The sequence below is a fragment of the Equus przewalskii genome, chromosome 29, assembly GCF_037783145.1.
Source record: "Equus przewalskii isolate Varuska chromosome 29, EquPr2, whole genome shotgun sequence".
Taxonomy (NCBI): domain Eukaryota; kingdom Metazoa; phylum Chordata; class Mammalia; order Perissodactyla; family Equidae; genus Equus; species Equus przewalskii.
In genome coordinates, this window is record NC_091859.1 from 35,829,765 (window position 1) to 35,853,508 (window position 23,744).

Here is a 23,744-nt window from a genome sequence, read left to right on the forward strand (position 1 = left end):
GGCCCAGAGGACATCCCGTCTCATATAAAGCCACAGCTATTTCTACGGCACTTTATCCGCGGCTGGGTATTGTGCCAGGCTCTGTGGGAGACAGAGAAGGGCAAGACCTGCCCCAGGGATTCCTGTCTGGTGGGAAGACACGAAGAGCTTACTTTGGTGATGGCACAAGGTACTTGAACTTTCTTTCCCCCCAAATAAATGGTCCTAACCTCACTCCTTTAATTGACTGGAACAGGTTCCCATGCTGTGTGGGCTGCCCCAGGAGACCCCCTCCACTGGCACATATAAAGTGAGTCATAATATTTTCACAGACATTACAAAGTAATCCGATTTTCTTTTTCTTGTTTGTCACTGTGACACCTGTCGATGGATTCCTAGCATCCTCTGGAAGGGGGGAGTGCCGGGGATTAGAAAGTCAGTACAGAAAAGGAACTCAGGAAGAAGAGAAACAAGGAGAAGCCATTTACAATTTGTCAAGATATGAGCCCTAAGCCCCAATTTTAAAGGGGAAGAAACCTCCCCAGACAAAATACAATCATGTAGTAAGTTAATTAACACAGAATTGGCTCAGGCAAGCCATGAAGGGATTTCACAAGGCAATACATAATTAATTCCAAATGAATGATTCAAATAACAACTGTTTTAGGAGCTCAGAAAAAAAGGGCAAAATTTGTGAGCTGGGATTGTCTGGGCAAGCTGCCTGGAAAGGACGAATTAGAGCTGGGCCTAGAAGATGGGGAGGACAAGGCAGAAAAGAGGGTCTAGGCGTCTTGCCGTCACCTGGGAGGAGAGACCAGAGCGGGCTGGGGGTCAGGAGCCTCAAGCGACATCTGGCCATGTAAATTGCTTACAAGGCACTCACACCTGTTTCTCCTTTTTATTTTTTTTTTAAAGATTGGTCCTGAGCTAACACCTGTTGCCAATCTTTTTTTCCCTTTCCTTCTTCTCCCCAAACCTCCCCATACATAGCTGTATATTCTAGTTGTAGGTCCTTCTGGTTGTGCTATGTAGGACCCTGCCTCAGCGTGGTTTGATGAACAGTATGGGGTCTGTGCCCAGGATCTGAACCAAAGAAACCCTGGGCCACCGAAGTGGAGCACGCCAACTTAACCACTCGGCCACGGGGCCAGCCCCCGTTTCTCCGTTTGCTCTTGACCTTCACAAGTACCTGTCAGGAGGATCACTGTCCCCAGTCTATAGATACCTGAAGTTCAGAGTCAGCCAGTGACTTGCCCAAGATCACCCAGCTACAAAATGGCAGAATCTGGGCCTGAGGGAGGACTCTCGTGGGGTGGAAGAGCCACAGGCCGTGTTAAAGTATCTGGGTTTGGAGGCTGTACTTTACAAAACTGAGATCCCGGCTCGCAAACAGGGCTTGAGGCTCCGGCCCTCGCCCTGCCACCAAAAACCTCTGAGACAAGAGGAAACTGCTTTTCTGAGTCTCAGTTTCCTTAGCTGCACAATGTGGCTGCCAAGACTTGTTCTCCTCCCACAGGGTTGTGGTGAACTTTAAAATCCTGTGAAAGTGATCCGAACCACAGCACAGTGGGTACATGGGAAAGTCGTTGCTCTTGTGGCATTCTGCACATCTACTGAGACTCAGATTAGCTCCCTAAGGAGGGAGTGGGATGGGACTCCCATCAGGCTCTGGAATACGTAGATAATCATCTTTCTGCATCTTTCCTTCCTCAGCTGCCCCTGGGGGCAGCTAGAGAAGAAGCTGGACAGGCCTGGGCTCATGCTACCTGCATGAGGTGGATGCCAGCGCTGTGGCTCTGGGAGCACTAACCCCCTCCAGGGAACCCACTTTACACAATAGCAGAGGCAGCAGAGGTTGGCAGGGAGACGAGATTTGGACTCCTCGGCAGGGAGGCACTGATGGCATTTCCTGAGCCTCAGGTATGCGGGGTCTGTACTTCAGGGGAGCTGCTCCTCAGGACTAAGGAGGGGGATGGGGTGTAAGGAGTCTTTCAGCAAATACCATAGAAAGCATCTGCCTCGATGCTCTTAGTTTGCATGCGGGGAAAGGAGGCACCAATCTGTCGTTAACAGCAGAGCCACTGAACACAAGTGTGCAAGCGTTGAAAGGGCACTGGCCTAGGCGGCAGGAGTCTCAGGGTCAAGATCTGGATCTTATACCAACTATGGGTAGCTCTGGACAAAATCCGTTCCCTCTCTGGCACTTAGTTTCCTGCTCTGCAAAAGTAGGGTTAGGCTGGCATCTCGAAGGGTCCTTCCAGCTCTGACACTGTCATTTTAGTAGACGAGTCACAGCACCCAAGGACGGGGTGCTGAAAACGTGAAAGGGAAGGTCTCGGGGTTTGTAGTTCACCGAACTTCGCCAGAGGGCCAAAGATGCTTCCGTTGCCACGGTAACCGCCCAGCCGGCGTGGTCTCCGGCGTCCCGCTGAGGAAGCTGGGAAAAACCCTGCCCTTACCAAGATGGCGGCGGCCACAGGGCAAGGGGCGGGGTTGAGCGTTGTCTCCTGTCCAGACCTTTCCTCTGTTTCCGCTTTTTCATGCTAACTGCGAGCTTCCGTTAATATTTGTTCTCTTTCCTGGTTCTGGGAGCTCCGGGAGCCGGGGAGAGAGGAATTGCCTGCAGGGATTGGGGCAAATACCCAGGCGGGGAAGGCGGGACTTCCGCGTCCTGCCGGAAGTGACGCCACAGTCGCGGCCGCCGACAGGTGGAACGGCAGGTGGGTTCAGGTGCCAGCCTGGCCGGGACCTGGCAGGGGGACCGACGCTTCCGGTGAGCGACAGAGGCAGCTCCCAAGGGCCTGAGACTCCTGGGGCGGGCTCTGGAACCTGAGCCCACCGCCCTGGCGTGGAGCTCCCCCCTGTACCTAGTAAGAATCACCTCCCCACGCCCCCACCCCCGGACTCCTCCATCCTCCACGGGGGACGGGGAGGGCCCGCTCTCCCAAGTCGCCGGGGCTGGGGTTGGCATCCAGGCACTTCGGCTCCTTAAACCCTGCGCTCTTTTCTCTCGCGGATCCAGTTCCCCATTCCTCTGCCGAGCTGGACAGTTATCCAGCCCACCTCAACTCTCGGAACCATGTTTGCAGACTTGGACTATGATATCGAAGAGGATAAACTGTGAGTATTTTGTTCCCCCAAGTCCCAAGAGTGCAAGAGCCCCAGGTCCCCAGACTGTTGCTTCTCAGCGGGGAATTAGGTCTTGTACCAGCAGAAATGGACCCTGACCTTCCAGGAGCTCACTGTCTGCAGGGGGCTCTGGGTGCGTTGACAGATGATTACAATTCAGGGCCGTAAGGGCGCTATGGAGAACCACCTGGCTGCAGGGAGAGCAGAGCAGATGGAGCAGTGCCTCTGCTCGGGTGTTCAGGGAAGGCTTCACAGAGGAGGCAGCAATTGAGCCAGGTTCTGAAGGATGGATAGGGATATCATAAACATACCTTCCTCCCCAGTATCGATGATTAGTGGGACAGATTTTCAAAAATTAAGTTAGTCTCATTAGAACATATTCTCCCTCAGAGCAAGGATGGGGTCCAATGTTTTTCTGTGTCCTCAGGACTCAGAAAGGTGCTCGACATCAATAGGTTGTTAGCGAATGTTTGCTGAATGAATAAGGGAATAAATGAGAATATTTACCACAAAACATAAATAAGTGCTAATTTATAGTGAAAACTGAGAGGTAATTGAGTAGAGCAATTGAGACATGGATGACAGATAGTTTAACAGGAGAAGGCTTCCTGGAGGAGGTGGCCATGATATTCCATACGTGCCTGAGAAGGTGACAAGGACAGAGTCTGACTCAAATCTCAGAGGTAGAATGAAGGAAACTGGAGGGGACCTATTTTTATGGGGTGCCTGCTCTGGGCTGCGTTGGTGGTAAGTGCCTTCCATGCACTTTCTTACAAGAACTTTGATAAAGCAGCCGTTTTTATCCATACCATTTTGTGAATGAGGAAGCTGAGATGCAGCGAGGGTGACTTATCCAAGTCCCGTGGCTGATAAATGACGCGGCTGGGATTTGACCCCACATCTGGGTGACTCTAAGAGCTGTGCACGTCCCAGCACAAAATGCCGTCTTTTTGGCCAGGTGAGAACGAGAAAAGGCTGTGTGGCGTTTGCAGTCTCTCAGGGATTGTGGATGACCTGTCTCCTGCCCCGTTTCCTCCACTCGTCTTCCTCGGGACATTCAGCTTCCTGTGCTTCTCTTTTTAGCGGAATCCCCACTGTGCCTGGGAAGGTGACCCTGCAGAAGGATGCTCAGAACCTCATCGGGATCAGCATTGGAGGAGGAGCCCAGTACTGCCCCTGCCTCTATATCGTCCAGGTATTGGGCGCCTTGGAGGTGGGAGGAAGGGCCTGGGAGGGGCGAGCCACCTCCCTACTTGGGCGTGACACAGGCAGGTTCATTTCTCCAGTCTGCAGAGCTGGCTTCTTTTCATTCTTGACGATGATCCCCTCTCAGTAGGTCTGCCCTTGTTTTTCTCTTCATTTCAGTCTATTCTTTTCCGTCTCAGCATTTATCAGCATCTGTAATCATGGCTTTGCTCACTGGTTGGTGTATATCTCGCTACTTTTCCAGAGTCTTCGCAATATGAGGGCAGGATCGCGGTTTGCTCGTCCAGTGCGGTCAGCACCTAGTACAATGCCTGACGTAGAGTGGACCTTCAGTAAAAGTGTCTTTAATCAACAAAACCATCAGCCTTGGGTGCTAGCACGAGGGAAGTATAGTAGAAAGACAAGCTGTGAAATAATAATGGACTAACTTAAATACAAGTTTCCCTGCTTGTTAGCAAGTTACTTACCCTCTCTGGGCCTCAGTTTCCTCACCTGGAAAGTGGAGATGTAAAATACGGAGATGTGAGCATCTTTGGGTTGTTGGGAACACCATACAAAACGACATAGCACGAGGCCTGGCGCTACTAAATCGTAGCTGCTGTTGTCTTTATGGCGGTTGTTCACTTTCCCAGGTGATCTGCCAGCGGTAAGGTACGAGTTTGTGGCCCTTGTGGAAGCAGCTGCCCCGGTGTTGCTCTGCCAGCCGTGTCAGGCGTGGTGACAGTTTTCTTCCCCTTGTGGCTGGTCGGAGTAGGGGCCTTTCTACAGGCTTGGAAGGACGCTTGCCACCTCCGACGTAAACTTGACCTGGGTTCTACCCTGTTCTGACCTCTCAGCGAGTAGCCAGTGGTGGCAGATGGGAAAATGCAGTCTCTCTGAGGATCTTGCAAAAGAGTCACTTCTAGGCCGTGAAGACAGACGTTCCCAGGATCTGGTCTTGCCTCGGGGGCTGCCTTCCCGAGCCATTTGGCCTCCTCTGACCCTGGGGGTGTTGGGGGCCTCCCCCAGGCCCGGCTTCCCTGCCATGTCATGGTCCTGCTCAGTCTCTGCCGCCTCCCCTCCTCACCTGTTGGGGCCAGGTTTGCTTAGCATGAACCACGATTATAAAAGAATAGAATTGCTTTTTAAAAATTTGATTTAATTTTTGTCAAAGACTTTCTGACTTGCTTGAACAAGTCGAGAGCACGCGAAGGCCTCTGTCACATGGTAGCAATCCGCTGCTCCACCCCTCCTCACCCCCTCCCAGCAGCACCACCACTTTATGCTCTTAGCTGTTTCTTCAGCTGTGAGCTTCCTTTTTTCTCCGTAAGACACTTATCCTGTTAGTTCTCGATCTGTCACTTGTAAATGTCCATTGACTTTTCCCAGTCCAGTAGATGAGAATTCAGCTCTCTTCTGAAACCGTTCTGCTTCCTCTCACTCCATCTTCCCAGCATAGTGATTGTGTGATTTCTGGCTCTCAGTGTCAGTGCAGCTAGAGTGCAGGATATTTTGTCCAGGACATGTCTGCTGAGGGCCTGGCCAGGCCCTAGGGATAAGGAAGTAAAAAACACAGACCCGGCCTCGCAGAGCTCAGTGTAGGAGGATGGTAGCATGCTGCTTTACACACCGAGCTTAGCGTGCTCTATGGTTGTGCTTTTCTTTTTTTAATTAAGGTCATAATAGTTTATAACATTGTGAAATTTCAGTTGCACATTATTATTTGTCAGTCACTATACATATGTGCCCCCTTACCCCTTATGCCACCTCCCAACCCCCTTCCCCTGGTAACCGCTAATCTGTTCTCTTTGTCCATGTGTTTGTTTATCTTCCACGTATGAGTGAAATCATACTGTGTTTCTTTTTCTCTGTCTGGCTTATTTCGCTTAACATAATACCCTCCAGGTCATCCATGTTGTTGCAAATGGGACGATTTTGTCTTTTTTTATGGCTGAGTAGTATTCCATTGTATATATATACCATGTCTTCTTTTTTTTTTTTAAATTTTTTTTCCTTTTTCTCCCCAAAGCCCCCCAGTACATAGTTGTATATTCTTCGTTGTAGGTCCTTCTAGTTGTGGCATGTGGGACTCTGCCTCAGCGTGGCTTGATGAGCAGTGCCATGTCCGCGCCCAGGATTCGAACCAACAAAACACTGGGCCGCCTGCAGCGGAGCGCGCGAACTTAACCACTCGGCCACGGGGCCGGCCCCTATACCACATCTTCTTTATCCATTCATCAGTCGATGGGCGCTTAGGTTGCTTCCATGTCTTGGCTATTGTGAATAATGCTGCAATGAACATAGGGGTGCATGGGTCTCTTTGAATTGCTGATTTCAAGTTGTTTGGATAAATACCCAGTAGTGGGATTGCTGGGTTATATGGTAGTTCTATTTTTAGTTTTTTGAGGAATCTCCATACTGTTTTCCATAGTGGCTGCACAAGTTTGCGTTCCCACCAGCAGTGTATGAGGGTTCCTTTTTCTCTGCAACCTCTCCAACATTTGTTTTTGTTATTTTAGCCATTCTAATGGGTGTAAGGAGATATCTTAGTGTAGTTTTGATTTGCATTTCCCTGATGATCAGTGATGATGAGCGTCTTTTCATGTGCCTATTGGCCATCCGTATATCTTCTTTGGAGAAATGTCTGTTCATGTCTCCTGCCCATTTTTTGATCAGGTTGTTTGATTTTTTGTTGTTGAGTTGTGTGAGGTCTTTATATATTAGAGAGATTAACCCTTTTTAGGATATATGATTTGCAAATATGTTTTCCCAGTTGGTGGGTTGTGTTTTTGTTTCAATCCTGTTTTCCCTTGCTTTGAAGAAGCTCTTTAGTCTGATGAAGTCCCATTTGTTTATTCTTTCTATTGTGTCCCTTGTCTGGGAAGACATGGTGTCCAAAAAGATCCTTTTAAGACTGATGTCAAAGAGTGTACTGCCTATATTTTCTTCTAGAAGCCCTATGGTTTCAGGTCTTACCTTTAGGTCTTTGATCCATTTTGAGTTTATTTTTGTGGATGGTGAAAAAGAATGGTCAATTTTCATTCTTTTACATGTGGCTTTCCAGTTTTCTCAGCACCATTTGTTGAAAAGACTTTGTTTTCTCCATTGTATATTCTCAGCTCCTTTGTCGAAGATTAGCTGTCCTTAGATGTGTGGTTTTATTTCTGGGCTTTCAATTCTGTTCCATTGATCTGTGCACCTGTTTTTGTACCAGTACCATGCTGTTTTGATTACTGTAGCTTTGTAGTATGTTTTGAAGTCAGGGATTGTGATGCCTCCAACTTTGTTCTTTTTTCTCAGGATTGCTTTAGCAATTTGGGGTCTTTTGTTGCCCCATGTGAATTTTAGCATTCTTTGTTCTATTTCTGTGAAGAATATCATTGGGATTCTGATTGGGATGGTGTTGAATCTGTAGATTGCTTTAGGTAGTATGGACGTTTTAACTATGTTTATTCTTCCAATCCACGTGCACAGAATGTCTTTCCATCTCTTTATGTCGTCATCAGTTTCTTTCGGGACAGTCTTGCAGTTTTCATTGTATAGGTCCTTCACTTCCTTGGTTAAATTTATTCCAAGATATTTTATTCTATTTGTTGCGATCGTGAATGGCATTGTGTTCTTGAGTTCTCCTTCTGTTAGTTCATTACTAGAGTGTAGAAATGCTACTGACTTATGTAAGTTGATTTTGTACCATCCAACTTTGCTGTAATTATTGATTACTTCTAGTAGCTTTCTGATGGGTTTTTTAGGGTTTTCTATATATAAGATCATGTTGTCTGCTAACAGCGAGAGTTTCACTTCTTCACTCCCTATTTGGATTCCTTTTATTTCTTTTTCCTGCCTAATTGCTCTGGCCAAAACCTCCAGTACTGTGTTGCATAAGAGTGGTGAGAGTGAGTGTCATTGTCTTGTTCCTGTTCTCTGAGGGATGGTGTTCAGTTTTTCCCCAGTGAGTATGATGTGGGCTGTGGGTTTGTCATATATGGCCTTTATTATGTTGAGGTGGTTTGTTATTTTGAGGAACCTCTGTTTCTTTTCTTAACTCAGTCTTTTCTTTTCTTTTTTCTTTAAAGTAATTTGTTGGTTTTTTCCCTTTATTTTCAGTATATTTTCCTCAGTCAAACATTTCCCATCATCTCTCTGTTTCCCCCTGTGGTCTTTTCTCCTTGAGCTTCCCCTTCCCCGTTTGGTGGAGCACATCCTGCTGTAGTGTTCTGAGAAAGGCTGCATGGGAGGTAAATTTTTTGAGACCTCGTGTCTCTGAAAGTGCCATTATTCTGTCATTCTCATATTCCTTTCAGTTGACACTTGGGCAGGTCACATTCAAAATGAATGTCAAATTTGAAAATACTTGTCACTGAGAAATTCAATGCCGTCCTTTCATTATCTTCTGCCGTCAGCACTGTCGCTGTGTCTGATGATGGCGTTCTTGTTTGCGATCCTGAATTTGTCATGTGTTGTATTCTTTCTTAGGAACTTCTTCTTGTCCCTGGCATTCTGAAGAGTTACGATGATGGCTCTTGGCACGGATCTTTTTCTGTCCCTTGTGCTGGAGCCTCAGGGCAGGTTCCCTGGGGACCCTGTGTCTTTGTCTTCCGTCAAAGTCTCATATAGTATCTCTCATGACGTCCTGCTTTGCACAGTTCCCTCTGTGGAACTCCTGTTGGTGGAATGTTGGGCTTCCTGAATCGATCTTCTAATATTCTTTTTCTTTTTTTCTGATTGTCCATCTCTTTTTCACTTTCCTCTGCTTGGTTTCCATAGCTTCTTTGGCATTTTTAATTTCAATTATATTCTGCATTTCTAAGAGATCTTTCCTATTTTCAAATCGATCCTTTTACATCACCCTATTCTTGTTTTTCTGATCACTGTGAAGATGTTAATTATGGCTTTCTTTTGTTTTTGTGTCGTTCCTGCTTTGTTTCTCTTTCCTGTGGCTCCTTTTCCTGCTTGGTGTTTTTCCTGTGGGAGCCTTTGTTCAAGTGCCCAGTAATCCTCTCCCGTCTGGATTTAAGAGGGGGCCTCACGCTCACTGCAGTGTTGGGAAGTTCTGTGTTCAGGCCGCACAAGCGAGGGGTTTCCCTGTGGGGCAGTCAGGCATCAGATGAGCTGTGGGGCATCTCCCAGGGTCCCCACATGGAGCCTTTCCAATGGAGCCATTCAGAGTGGGGTCCTCCAGTCTCCTGAGAGGGGCAGTAGGTCTGGTTGCTGGCACTCTGGAGACCCCGCTGGGGTTAAGGGGCTTTGAGACTCACTCTTCATCTCCCGTCTCGTAACCCCTAACCCCTTCAGTCCAGGGCCTCACTTCTGCCTCCTTCGGTCCCGGGCCCCAGAGTCAGGAGCTTCTCCGGGAAATAAGCCCCCATCTTCCCCTCGAGAAGGAGCAGTGGGGGCTGTGTGGGCGGGAGGAGGACTGCAGTTGAGTCCATCCCCCTGCTTTTACACCTTGCCCTCCACCCACCCTCGCAGCTGTTTCCAGAGGTCCACTTCCTGACCTTCTGGCAGTTTCTAGCAAAGATTAGATCCCCCTTGTTAACCCCCCTGTGCACGCCCTTGGATTCCCACCGTTCCGTCTTCCAAAAACAGTTAAACATCTCTCGTTGTGGTCTCCCTGACCATTCATTATTGTGTTTTTAGTGTACTTCTGGAAGGTATCAGGCATTTATCTTATTTGTTTCATTTTTTTCCTCGTAATCTTATCTATATGAAACATTATGAAGTGTTCTTCCCACATGCTTTGTGTAGAAAATGTGGAAACTGAAGCTGAGCTGGAGGGGAGGCAGCATCAGACGGCCACTGCTAAGAGTTTGGGTGTCTCTCCTGGTGGTTTTTCTGGATCTGATGTTGGTGTTCTGTGTCCATCTGTGTACCCACTCAGGGAGCCCACTTCCCTGCCCCCGAGTCTCACTCACGCGTCTGACCTTTGACAGACACACTGGCCTCACACAGCCAGTGACTGCAGACCCGGTTGAAAGGGTCGCTTGGAAAGGGGCTCCTGGGCTCGGCAGGGCCCTTGCTCTCCGGGCCTGAGGAGAGTGCAGGAATGGGCAAGAGGCGCTTTGGGGCTCCGAGTCAGCTCAGAGCGGCCTTTTTGGGAAAATCTATTAAAGAAATGACTTCGGAGAAGGAAACACCCAGATGGGTGTGTGAGGTTTGGTGTATCTGATGTTAGAAAAGGAAATCTCATCAGTTTGAATTTGCCTTCTGTCCTCCTTCCCGTGCCCCTAAGAAAGTGGGGTGGTCATTGCCATCTGTTCCGGCGCCGTGTGCCCTTGCCCTTCTCTCGCACCACGAAAGAGGTTGGAGCCAGTATGGGTTGGGGTGGAAGGAACGACCGTCTCCTGCCAGGTCTCTTCTCACTTCTCCCTATTCTCCCCCCGCCGCCCTCCTTGTGCCTCCACAGGTGTTTGACAATACTCCAGCAGCCCTGGACGGCACGGTGGCAGCTGGCGATGAGATCACCGGTGTCAATGGCAGGTCGATCAAAGGAAAAACTAAGGTGGAGGTGGCAAAGATGATTCAGGAGGTGAAGGTAAGGGCTGCTGTGGGAGTGGGGACACAGAGGCCGCCAGGCCACTTCAGAGACCTCCAGCCTTCGGAGGCCCCAGCAGGCCTGGAAGGGGCCTGGCCCTCTCACTGGTCCCTGCCTCGGCGCATCAGGGCCCGGGCCACACTCCAGCCTCCCTCAGTTTCTCCTGCCTTCATGGCATAAATACCGATATGCTCCAGGACTTGTGCTGGGCCTTGGTGACAGAGTGGGTCCCCGTCCTTGAGCTCCCAGGGGAGCTGTCAGAGTCAGAGCCACGCCTCAGGGTGAGCCAGTGTGTCCCCATCTGGGCTGGAACTGAAGCTAGAAGCCCCAGGCCAACCTTCCTGGGTGAGTGACACCCAGTCAATGGCAGCTGGGCCATGCTGGGCCTTGGAGAGCGTAAGAGGGAAAGAGGAGCCCCCTTCCCCATCCTTATAGGAACTTTCAGTCCAGTGGGTCTTCCTGGGCTCACAGACCCTGAGGGACCCTCCTGGGCTCTGGGGCAGCTCCCAGGCTGGCGGCCAGTCTTCTCTTCAGACCGCAATCTCCTGTTCCCTGCTCCCCCCGCCACCAGCTACTCCAGACCAAGGCCTCTCCCCACAGGGTGTCTCCCTCCCTGAGCGCAGGCAGCGCCCAGCTGGAAGCAAGCGCAGTTCTATTGCCATTTCCTAGATTCTGCTGCTTGTAACTCCTGGGAAACCAAAACAGTGAAGGAGGTGCAAAGCCAGAGGAGGATTTAAAAGGCTTGGAGTCAGGGGCCGCGCCTGTAACTGAGCTCGGCCGTGCTTTAGCTCCCCCACCTCATCCACCCAAACCTCTCCTCACCCCGTCCATCCTCTGCGTCTTAAAGACCTGGTGCCAGCGTCCCTTACAGTCCCTCTTTCTCACCTTAGCCCAGGGCCAGCGGCTTCTCCCCTTCTCCCCTTCATTCTCCTCCTCTGCTCCAGCTGCTCTGGGTTTACTGCCCCGGGCATTTCCTCTTGGGCAGAGGAGCTCACCATGGAAAGCAGGTGACTGTGTTTCACTCTGGTACAGAACGGGGGTGTGTGTGCCCCTTCTGGATCCCCTTGCTCGCCACCTCACCGTCTCTGCTCCTCAGAACCCTCGTCCTCTGTGGCCTGTCTCCCGCCAGCCCTCACATTGCCCATGAGGACCAGAGCTCTTCATGTGTGTGCACAGCTCCCATGTCTGGGTGCCGGGCAGGGGTTACTGTCCCCATTTTACTGGTGCCCAGAGGGAGGGAGGAATTGCTTGTGGTCACACAGCTGGACCAGAACCAGGTCTGCCTCCCACGGAGTGCCCTTCCTCAACCCCCCAGCGGCTCTGGGTGGTCCCCCGGGCAGGTGTGCTGCCGCCTGAGAGAGCTCTGTGCATCTGACTCTGACTGCGTCGGGCTATTTTGGTTCCCTTCAGAACTCAGTTTTGAAATCCTCTTTTGTATTTGAATGGATTCAGTCCCAAGTTCAAGGGTCTTAGGATTGCAAGGACGAGAGTGACTGTGGTGGCCTCACGTGGGCTGGGAAGGCTTCTTGGGAGAAGCCGGCTCCTCTCTCCCCGTCACTAGAATGCGATTTGTGTAATTCCCTGCTTTGCATCCGTCTCCCTTGCTGGCCTTGGGCCTTTGGGGCTGGGGCTGCCCCTGCCCCCGCACCTTGGCACCCAGCCCCTGGCACAGAGAAAGTGCTCGGAAATGTTCGTTGAGTGGAAGGAGGGACTCCTAAGGATGGGGGTGATTTAGAGCACAGGAGAAGGTACTCTGTGTGGGAAAAAATGACATAGCAAAGGTTTGGAGTGTGGCCTGATGGGGAGGGCTGGGGCACCTGATCTGGCTGGAGTATAGGACATCAGAGACCGCCAGGCTGTGAGCTCTGTGACAGCAGGGACCATGTCTGCTCTTGTCCCTGCTGATTCCTCAGGGCCTGGCACATAGTGACAGAAGGGAGGGACCTGGGAGCAGACTGGTCACAACACAGGGCCCTGTCCCAGCCCTCGGGCCGGCAGGCCTGAATTCATAGTTACTCCGGCTCCTTCCTGGGACTCAGGATCTCTCCTGACCAGAGCTGCTGGGGCAAACAGGCCTCCCCGGGGAAGGGGTTTGGGGTCCAGGAGATTCTGTTGCAACCCTGCCTGTCTTGCTTTTCTAGGGGGAGGTGACTATCCACTACAACAAGCTGCAGGCGGACCCCAAGCAGGGCATGTCCCTGGACATTGGTAAGGTGGGCCAGAGCAGTGCCGTCCGGTGGCCCCACAGGCCCCCCAGCCCCTGTTCTGTCTCCTTATGACTGTGTGTCAATAGCCACGGGGCTGTGGTCTCTGACTTTTCTAGTGAAGCTGATCCCAAGGGCCTGGGAGGCCCAGGGGCGCTCTCCCTGCAGCTGTTCCCAGGAGCCTGTCCCTGGTTTGTCATGCCCCCTGCCACCTCCTCTTGGACTTTGCTGCTCTAGGGTTGTCCTTTGTAGGCCAGCCCCTCCGCTTTCCGCAGCCCAGGCCCTTGCCCTTCCGAGAGGGAGGGCAGTGCAGCCCTGGCCTGCACCTCATGCACGTGTCACTCAGCCCTGGCCTCTTCCGCCACCACCTCCTCCCGGGAAGGTTCTAGGTCTGAGCTGGACCTCAGGCCTTGGGCAGAGGGTCACAGGCCAGCCCTCTGGCCGCAGCATGCCCTGGGACAAGTTGCCTCCTGCTGGAGACGCCAGACCTTGGCTCTATAGAAGCTTCAAGACTTAAGAGCTGGACAGTAGCTTTGAGGTCCCCTGGACCAGCCACCCCATTCCAGATTGGGCCTGAGACCCAGAGTGGGCTCTGTGTTCCCTGGGCGACCGCACACCCAGATCTCTCCGCAATCAAGTCCAGCATCCTTTTCCAACAGCCAGGGCCAGAGCCAGCTCCTGGTTTTTAAGGAAAGAGGCTGAGAGCAGATGGGGTCTGTCCTGGAGGTTCTTCCTCTAAAACCCTTTGGTCCCATCCTGGTCCCCTTCCAGGGACTAAGTATGTGACCATGTCTGCTAGGACTGAGTCTGGGTCCGAGGTCGGTTGTCATTGGTGGTGTCTCTGCTCCCCTCGTGTGGGACCCCCAGGTCCAGCTGTGGAAGAGGGGAGGCAAGGAGGCTCTCCCTGCTTTACCGTCCACCAGCATGGAGCCTGGGGCAGTCGGGGCGTGCTATGACAGCCAGTGGCCCAGGCAGCAACGTAGTGTACCAGGCTTTTGGTCACACACTTTACATTTTAACCTCCCTCCAGGCTCCCAACACCTCCCTGAAGTAGAGAATGAACAGGGCATGGGGCCCGGTATGCCCACTGGACACTCCCCACCCGACATCCCAGTCCAGCGCCTTCTGCCCCTGGTGCTGCTCCCAGGGAGTCAGGATGAGGCTGGGGGCAGGGATGGCCTGGGAGCCCAGCTGCAGACTCCACCTCGCTCAGTACCTTTCTCCTCCGCTCCCAGTGTTGAAGAAGGTCAAGCATCGGCTGGTGGAGAACATGAGCTCGGGGACTGCGGACGCCCTGGGCCTGAGCCGGGCCATCTTGTGCAATGGTGAGCTCCCTCCTCCCACCCAGCTTGGGCGCTGGGGAGCTCAGGCCCAGGCTTCCAGGGGGAGGGGCATCCCAGCTATGCACCAAGCTGATGTGGGTCCGCTGGCCTGGCCTACCCTCTCCCTGTGGGGCCGATCCCCACCGTCTCTTTGCATCCCTGGAAGCCTCTCCAGCAGCCAGAGAGCATACACGGCAGTCAGCTAAGCCATCTTGCAGCCAGTGTCCCCCACCCCAGGCAGGGATTCACAGGCACAGGTCACAGGCGGAGACAGACTCATGGTGCAGAGACGTCTCCTTCCGGTGCCGCTGCCCCCAGCTGCTCTCATGTAGCCAGGCCTGAGCCCCGCCCTTATTCCACCATGCGCCCCTCATCTCACCCCCTGCCCCAGCACACGCGCCCACACTGCCCGCCTCAGCCCGGGCCTTTCTCCAGGAGGTGGCGCTGCTGTCCTTGTCTCCGCTCTTCCTGCCCAGGGCTGGAGGTGGCTGCTGCCTCAGGCAGGGGGAAAGCCATGTACACGCACATTCACACCCACACATGCGTGTGCACACATGCTCTCTCCCCAGGGCAGCCGGTAGAACGCTTGGTCCTGCTCCCACCATCACCAGCCTGAGTGTATAAATAGCAGCAGCTCTGCCGTGTGTGTGGGGAGTGGATAAAAATACCTATACAAACTGTAGGCTCCACTGGGCACACTGGCTTTCTTGGCTGGGACGTGGGGGTGGGCTCTGAGCTTGTTCCAAGTGGTGTACAAAAGTGGTGGCTGCTATTTTCAGCCTCTTGGTGTCTATAAATCCCTGTTACTGTAGTTACCATGCGTCGAGATGAAATTAGAACTGGTTGTTGTGTTTTTTCCCCCTAAACCTTGCAATTTCCCCAGCCTTAAATAGGGTTTCTAAAATTGAAGCTGTCATGATGTCCCATGACCCAGCTAAAAACAGCAGCACGGTGCTTACGCGGCCCCTTTCCTGCCAGGCTGGCCGGGGGCCAAGGCTCCGGGGAGCCAGGCCTGGAGGCCAGTTGGGCAGCCGAAGCCTCCTGAAGACCTCCGAGGGGCTTCCTGCTTTCGCTGGAGCCCGAGCCTTCCTCCCAGCCGGCCTGACACACAGCTGCCTTCCCTGCCCAGAGAAAGGCGCAGACTCAGCCTCTGCTACTCCCGCTCTCCCCTTCTGCTCAGAAAACCTGACCCAGGTCAACACAGGAGACGGGGGTGCGGGGAGGCAGAAAGCACCCCAGCTCAGAAAGCACCCAGCTGTGTGCCCCTGGGCAAGTTGCTTTACCTCTCTGTCCTTCAGTTTTCTCCCAGCCCCAAAGGCTCATGTGGAGGAAGGACTGAGCTCTGTGGAGGGAGCCTTGAGTGGTCCTGCTCTCAGCACAGTCCCTCAGGAAGGCCAGGCCCTGCCCTGGGGGGTGGCCGGGCAAGGAAGCCACTGACATGGGGCCCCTCCCCAGCAGTTGCTCCTCCCGGTGGGCAGGTGGGTGCAGACCTCCTCCCCATCGGAGCAGAGGAGGGTGGCGCTCACTGCTGAAGGGAGCCCTGAATGTTCTAGCTCCTCACTGCCCTGGCCCTTAGCTGTGTCCTGAGCTCCCTGCACGCCCCGCCGCGCCCCAGTCTGGAATGCCCGCGCCGTCCCTGGCAATGCAGTCCTTCTCATTTCTGGCCCTCCAGGTGAGGCAGCCGCCCCTGCCCCTCAGTTACAGTCCTTCCTGTCACTGCCAGTCAGTGCCTGGCTGCTGTCTCCTCTGCTGGCCTGTGTTGGCCTAACACAGTAGGTGTCTGCACACAGTAGGTACTTGATAAACACCCGTTAAGCAAATGAAGGTGGTCACCAAGGCGCGGTCCTCCGATGTGAGCTCTTCTCGAAGCCCTTCCTGAATTCCACCCCCCCGCCGCCCCCGAGTTGTTCTCCCTTCTGAGCCGTCACACTTGCACCTCCCGTGGCAGGGGCTGCACTGAGCCTGCCTCAGAGTCGTCCACACGTCTCGGCTCTCCTGTCTCTGACTGCCCTCCTCCTTAGCTGACAGCAGTGTTAGAAGTCCGGGGGGCCTTTACTGCCAGGCTGTGGGGCCAGCACAGGTGTGGCCTTAGGGAGGGCCCGACTGTTTCTCACTCGTGCCTTTTGGAAGCACCCATGTCCTCCCCTCTCTATTCCTTCAGTATGCCCAGGCTGCAAGGGGCTTATTTCAGGAGCATCCTGAGGTGACCTGCCTGTCCCCCACTTGCCTCTTGTTTGCCTATGCTGGGCTGTTTACACAATGCCTCTGAGCCCAGCTGACCCTGAGGTGCCACCCCCTCCCTGAGCCCCATTCGGTGCTGATCCTGGCTCTCCTCTGGGGGCTGCCTCTCCCCTCTCAAGCCGGGCTCAGCCTCTCCTGGCTCTCGTTCCTCACCCCTGGCTCGCCAAGACCGACTGACCGCCCCTTCTCTCCGACCCCCACAGATGGGCTTGTCAAGAGGCTCGAGGAGCTGGAGCGGACGGCTGAGCTGTATAAAGGTGGGCAGGCACACCACACTGGCACCTGGTGGTGGGTAGGGGTGACCTCGTCCAGAGATGCCCGGCACTGCTCTGCCTGGGGGTAGAGCTTGAGAGCCCTGCTCTGAAGATGGTGGCAATAGGGGACAGGAGTGCCAGCCTACAAGATTCTAGGACCATAGCCATTAAGAATTATTAAGGGGAAAAAAGTCTTAAGACATACTTTTTCTGATTATAAAAGTTCTAGGGACTCATAAAAATTCAAATAATAGCACACGTAAACATCGGGGAGCCCCCAGAACCGCACTCTGCCGAGGCGTGAGGCCGTCGGAGGCCTTGCTCACCCTCTGCCCCGTGAAGTCTCGGCTCCGCTGTCTGATGGGGGCTCCTCACGGTGGGGCTGAGCCCCAGTGGGGCTGTGGGAAAAGTCGGTGAACCCAGTAACAGTGAGGGCCTCTGGTGGGGTTGGAGGCCATGTTGTGGGCCTGTGTGGTCCCCACCATGTGCCCACATCCTCCTTGGTCGTGTCTCTCCTACAGGGATGACAGAACACACCAAGAACCTTCTACGGGCTTTTTATGAGCTGTCGCAGACACACCGGGGTAAGGGCGCCCCAAACCTGCCGTGTGACCCTGGGAAAGCCCTTGCTGTGCTCTGGGCTCGGCGCCCCCATCCAGTGAGGGTGTGGCGAGCTCCTCCCTGGAGCTCCCTCACGCCTGTGCTCAGACAGACACCACAGCATCTGAGCTCGGGCCAGGTTCGGGCTGGGCATTGTCTAGATGCTGGGAGGTAGCAATAACGGGGGCCAGTGGCAAGCATCTAGACCAGCTCGTCTTCTTGGGGTGCAGTCACCCATCCAGCCCCGTCCCACGTCTCTGCACTGCCACTTACAGCATAGGAGCCCTGCCTTATTCATGGTCTCATTTCCCCCAGGTCTGTTAGCGGGGCAGGGCGGCTACGGTTCACCCCGTTTTACAGTTGGGAAATTGAAGCCCCGACAGAAGAAATGGTCACATGGCTCCTTAGGGGCAGAGTGGCCTTAGGACCCAAGCGTCCAGATTCCAAGACCAGTGCACTGCCCTCAGACAACACCTCCCCCAACCTTGACCTGGCCTTCTCCCAGGGTCTGGTCACTCTGGGGAATGAGGGCCAGCTCCCTGTGGTGTAGACCCAGCTCCCTTGAGGTGCAGACCTTGGCCTCCAGCCTGCCACGCCCCCCACCCTGCTTCTACCCGTCAAATCCCTGGCTTCCCTGTTAAGGGTCGATTAGGGGCGGCCTTCAGGGCAAACTTGTCGTGCAGCCTTCGGGGACGTGTTCTCTGTGATCGGGGTGCGGGAGCCACAGCCGGCCGCGAGCGAGGCTTTTGTGAAGTTCGCCGATGCCCACCGCAGCATTGAGAAGTTCGGCATCCGGCTGCTGAAAACCGTCAAGCCGGTAGGTCATGTCGAGTGCATGTGTGTCAGCAGGTGAGGGCAGTGAGGGGACAGTGTGGCATGCAGCAAGGGTCCTGCACTGGAGTCGCCACGCCTGGCTGCAGGTTCTGCTTGGTCGCCTACACAGCTGACTGTGGGTAAGTCACTCTGCTTCCTCAGCCTCGGCGTTGACCTCCAGCTGGTTTCTGGTCCTGGCTCCACCACTGAGTCTCGGCTTGCCCTTGGCCCGGCCTGTCTTCTCATCTTTGAGATGGACAAGGCCATCTGGGGGCATCCTTTGGCTCTGACACCTGAGTCCGCTGGAAGGATTGATGCATCAGTGCCATTCTTTGTCACCCTGGAGCCCCCTGCCCATGGGGGCCTAAGTGTCCGTCCCGTCTTCCCCTCCCAGATGCTGACGGACCTGAACACGTATCTCAACAAAGCCATCCCGGACACTCGCCTCACCATCAAGAAGTACCTGGACGTGAAGTTTGAGTACCTGGTGGGTGCTCTCCAGCTCTGGGGAGGGCCACGTCTGGCCTGCTGGGCTGAGAGCCCACCTGGGGGTGGCCCCTCCCTCCTCAGTCGGCCACAGGATATCCAGCAGGAGGGGCCAGGGCCTCTGTCACGTCTGATTGAGGGTGTAGGACCAGGGGCCTGGGGAGGTGCTGGGGACTCCGGCAGCAGCCTAGACCCCACCCCCACTGCCCAGAGGAGCCTCTGGGAGGCTGGGAGCCTGGGGTGGGCACAGCTCTCTCTGACCCCTTGGGAGTTTTTGGTCACTTTTAACAATGGGTTAAACTAGGTCAGTGGTTATAAAGTGGGTGCCAAGGGAGGTTAATGAGTTTTATGTTTATGTAATAATTCTGTGATCAAAGGAGTTGAGGAAAAATGCTCCACTAAGCAAGCCAAGGCTCTTTTGCTGCAGGACTTCTCAGAGCCTTTGAGAGGGCTGAGTGCAATCTGAGTCTTCAAGGGCCTTCCCAAGCTCTTTTGACCGTGGGACCCTTTTCTCCCCTGAGCATCCCTTGGGGCTTGAGTTTGATAAATGCTGGGCTGTCTCTCGGGTCCTCCCCACCCTCCCAGCTGAGGGCCCTTCCTGCCCGCAGCCACTCTGCCCTGGGCCTCCCCAAGCAGGGGCCAGTCTACTGAGGTGCCAGCCTCTCCCTGCTGTGTCTCAGCTGATCCAAGCTGGGGGTTTGCAGGGCCCAGGAGGCTGGGCATGGCAGCTCCTCTGGGTGGCCTAGGAGACTGGTGTGGGAGGGACTAGGGACATCAGGGTGGGCATCCAGGAGGTGCAGTGACTGACAGCCTGGCCTCACCTGTTCCTCAGTCATACTGCCTGAAGGTGAAGGAGATGGACGATGAGGAATACAGCTGCATCGTGAGTGTCACGGGGTCGCCCGCGGCCCTGGTGCTGGCAGGGCTCGGGGTGCAGACTTCACCTGGCTGCCTCACAGAGCCCCAAAAACGTCCTGGGTCTGCTGAGGACACCAGTTGGGTCGGGCCAGCCCAGGAGAGGCCGGGGGGACTGGGCCGGGCCCTTGTTTCTGGAGACTGGGGGCTGTCCATCCCCACCCCCAGCCCCTCTGGGCGTCGGAGTGCGGGCCAGCCTGCTGTGGGACTGCTCCCAGGCCGCGCCCAGACCGGCCGCCCCCACCGCCTTTGTGAGGCCTTTGCGGGGAAAAACAATTTTCCTCACTCCTAAGAGGCATTTTTAATTTTTAATACTTTTGATGTCAGGATCCATCTCATGACTAAACGTCCATTTATTTAGTGAGGCGAGGGCTTGGCTTCTGTCCTCACAAATCTCTTACTAGGTGCTTCCAGCAATCCCTGGCGGCTCAGACACCGGGAGCCCCGGGAGCTTTGAAAAGGGCTGGGTGGTGGCAGGGTACGAGCTGGTGGGCGGGCTCTGTAGCCCCCCTGCCCCCATCTGTCCCAGGGCAGCCTTCTGCCCGGCCTAGGGTCCCTGATGTGCTCCTTCCTGCCCCAGGCCCTAGGGGAGCCCCTGTACCGCGTGAGCACAGGCAACTACGAGTACCGCCTGATCCTGCGCTGCCGCCAGGAGGCCCGCGCCCGCTTCTCCCAGATGCGCAAGGACGTGCTGGAGAAGATGGAGCTGCTGGACCAGAAGCACGGTGAGGGATGTAGGCACTGGGGGCCTGAGGGGCACGCGCTACCTCAGTCAGTCCCTGTACTATCCTGGTGTGGTTGGTGGGTACCATCTTCTCCCCATCTCAGAGCTTGGAAAACTGCAGCCCAGGCAGGTGAAGTACTTACCTGGGGTCCCCGGGCAGGCCATGGCAGAGCTTTGAGTCAGACCTGAGGTGGAACGCCCTGGCAGGAGCCACCCACCTTCCTGGAGCCCGGCCTGGGTGGGCCTGCTCCATGCCCTGTGCAGTCCGCAGTCCACCCACCCTGGCAGGGCTCCTCCAGTCCCTGAACTAGAAGCTGGGAGACCTGGTTCTGTGTTGGGCCAGGCAGTCCTGGCCTTGCCCGCTCCTGGGACGGGACGGGTCAGTGAGGTGCATGATGGGAAGCCCAGGGGAGGGAGGCGGGCCCAGGCAGCCTTGGAGGGTCTTCTCTGCGTGGCAGGCAGCCGCGGCCACTGTGCGTCTGCCGGCCCTCCTGCCCCAGTCCAGGACATCGTGTTCCAGCTGCAGCGCTTCGTGTCCACCATGTCCAAGTACTACAACGACTGCTATGCGGTGCTGCGTGACGCTGACGTCTTCCCCATCGAGGTGGACCTGGCCCACACCACGCTGGCCTACGGCCTCAACCAGGACGAGTTCACCGATGGGGAGGACGAGGAGGACGAAGACGATGAGGACACAGCACCTGGGGAGCCGTCCAGGGATGCACAAGGGGCTGCCGGGCCCTTGGACAAGGGTGGGAGCTGGTGTGACTCCTGAGTGCCCCCGAGGGGTGCCGATCTGGGGGGTAGGGGCGTGGGAGGACGTCAGCCTGGGAGCGGGGGCAGGGCCACCGCACGACAGGGTGGCGCATAAAGGCCTGCTGGCTTGGGGCGCCTGCCTCCCTGCTACTCTGTCCTAGCACAATGAGCCCGGGCTCCTGCCCAGGAATGGCATGGGGGCTGTGGCCTGGCACCTGGACACCGGCCCCCTCTCCCTTCCCTGCCTCCCTGGCCAGATGGAGAGCTTGGTCTCGGGACCTGCCTTAGGAATTAGAGAGAGGGCAGAGAGGAGGAGGGGTTGGAGGTGGCAGGAAGTCCAGGACCCGTTCCTCATGGGCACCTCCACTGGCCCCACCTGGAGCCTCCTGGGAGCGGGGGCCCAGGATGGCCAGCTGAGGTTGGGGCCATGTGTCATGTGCCCCCTCACAGGCCCTGGGCCGGCCCCGCCCCAGTCCACACTCACACCTCGGCGGCCTTTATTTATTTATTCCCCTAGCTCAGCCCCTTCCCAGGGGGAGGGCTGGGTGCTGGGCCTGTATTGAATAAACACAAACCCAGATGGAGCCGGGCTCTTCGCAGTGGCCTCAGACCTTCCTCTCCTCGACAGCCCTCTGCCTCCCTGGTCACAATGGAGGGGCGACAAGGCTTACTGACATTCCCTTTATATACGTCACCTGTTCCTTACCGCTGCTCTGTGGATTAGCACTACTCTCCCCATTTACAGATGGGAAACTGAGGCTCAGAATAATCTTGCTCAAGGCCATACCAGGTACAAGGATAGAGTGGAATTTGGACTCAGATCTGTCAGGTCCAAATGACTGGACTCTCCCTACCTCCGAGCTTCCTGCTCTGTGGAGCATCTGCCATCCTCCCTCAGCTTTGATCCTTCAGTGCTTCTGGCCATGAACTAAGCCTTTATTTGGGGAGGGGCAGGCCAGACACTGGGTCAGGACCCGAGGCCCCAAATAGGGGAGAGAATGTTCTGGGTGCTCCAGCCACTCCAGGTGCACCTGGTCTGCCAGGGCCGTGAGGAGCAGCCCAGCGGACAGCACCACGCCAGTACTCCACGTCTTTGCAAAGTGGCTCACACAGGGTGGCCGTGCGTCCTGCTTCCTCTGGACAGTCCCAGGCCACACCTCGTATAACTGTTACTAGAGGCCCTTTTCACTCTCAAAGTGGGCCTGTTTGCACAATGAATTAGATGGTCATCCTGAGAAAGGGAGGGGTACAAGAGGGTGCGAGGGGTGGGAGAGTCCCAATGCGGGAGCAAAGTTTTCTGCTTGTTCGCTTTGAGTATGCGGGCCCTGGGCAGAAAGCTGAGTGGGGTTCTCAGGCAGGACTGGGAGCATGAGGGAGGGATGGGCTGTCACCGGGAGTCCACGTGGGTCCCCTCGAGCTGCCAGACTGCACCACCTCTCTGAGGGGCCAGCCAGCGTGGAGGCCAAGGGCACAGCCTCTGACCCTGGGCTACTTCCTAACCTCCCTGTGCCTCAGTGTCCCTGTCTGTGAGTGTGGCTGATAATGGTACCTACCTCACTGGGTCGTCATGAGGATTAGATGAGTTAACATTTGTAAAGGGCTCAGAACCGTGCCGGGCATAGCGGCAGCACTCCGTGGGTATTTGTTGAATAAAATAAAGCTGTGGTCACTACTCTAACGCCCGGGGGAGAAGGCAGACGCACGCAGCGCAGGTCACCCGCAAGGGCTCCCCGCACCCTCCTGGGGCCCGGGCGGAAAGGAGGCCAACAGGGAGGGGTCACCAGGGGGATGGGCCCTCCTGAGGAGCTTGGCTGGACGGAGCAGGGGTCTGCGGGGGGAAGGCCACTTCCTCCGCTGGGGCCTGGTCACCACGCTCCTGATTGGAGGAAGGGAGGCAAGGACAGGAGTGTCAAATCTGTGGGACGAGAATACATGGAGAAAATAGATCCCCCAGTCTGCTCAGCCAGCCTGACCCTGGAGCTCCCTGTGCTTGGATCAAATGCAAGAGAGGAGATGTCCCCGAGACCCCCTACGGGGAAGCAGATGCCAGGGTCAGTGGGTGGACTGGGCTGCTCACAGAGCCACGGTGATGTCCACAGGGACACGGGTCCAGAGCAAAGCCCCCAGGACCTGAGTTTATCTCCTACATAGCAGAGACCGGAGCTTGGCTGGGTGAGGGTCCCTCAGGAAGGCGAGGGGACAGGCATGCCTTGCAGAAGGCAGCAGGGCAGGTGCTGGCCCCACACTCTAAGGGTGTGTCACAGGATAAGTCATTTACTGTCAATCTCCGAGGCTCAGGACCAGGCTTCATCCCAGCCCGGACTCTGGGACCTGCATTCTTTCTCAGACTGCTCTGGGCCCCTCCAGCGCCAGGTGCTGCCAGCCGGGCTTCTGTGCACAGCTCTGAGCCACGGGGCCACCCCTACTGCCACACAGCCTGGGAACACCTTCTCCCACCCGTCCTCCATCTCTGCCACTTCCTCCCCCAGCCCCCGCCTGGTCAGAGGGTCCGGGGAAGAGCCTCTCAGACTCCCTCCTACGCCATCCCGCCAGGGAGCAGCCAGGGCCAAGCGGAGGCGCAGAAACTGAGCCCTCCGTCCAGCT

At 55.3% G+C, this 23,744-nt stretch overlaps 1 protein-coding gene across 4 annotated transcripts; it reads left to right on the forward strand.

Moving 5' to 3' along the window:
* PICK1 (protein interacting with PRKCA 1) lies at positions 1–21,724 on the forward strand. Of its 4 annotated transcripts, XM_070599208.1 has the most exons (14): positions 1–169; positions 2,572–2,699; positions 3,002–3,099; positions 4,192–4,303; positions 10,697–10,825; positions 12,967–13,033; positions 14,265–14,354; positions 16,796–16,849; positions 17,368–17,430; positions 18,130–18,263; positions 18,654–18,746; positions 19,578–19,628; positions 20,241–20,385; positions 20,885–21,724. In XM_070599208.1, exons 3-14 carry the CDS (start codon positions 3,059–3,061, stop codon positions 21,157–21,159), a joined length of 1,254 nt encoding a protein of 417 aa, XP_070455309.1. In that variant the 5' UTR covers positions 1–169; positions 2,572–2,699; positions 3,002–3,058; the 3' UTR covers positions 21,160–21,724. The 4 variants fall into 4 exon arrangements, with proteins under 4 accessions (XP_070455309.1, XP_070455308.1, XP_070455310.1 ...); XM_070599207.1 differs by lacking the exon at positions 1–169 and having other exon boundaries at positions 2,390–2,699; XM_070599209.1 differs by lacking the exon at positions 1–169 and having other exon boundaries at positions 2,639–2,752.
* The last annotated feature ends 2,020 nt before the right edge of the window (positions 21,725–23,744 follow it).

Excerpts from the sequence above, each read along its gene's own strand:
- PICK1 (XM_070599208.1), top strand. The coding sequence starts at position 3,059 with ATGTTTGCAGACTTGGACTATGATATCGAAGAGGATAAACT. Across the intron at positions 10,826-12,966 it reads AGATGATTCAGGAGGTGAAG|GGGGAGGTGACTATCCACTA; the intron begins GTAAGGGCTGCT and ends TTGCTTTTCTAG. Across the intron at positions 18,264-18,653 it reads TGCTGAAAACCGTCAAGCCG|ATGCTGACGGACCTGAACAC; the intron begins GTAGGTCATGTC and ends TTCCCCTCCCAG.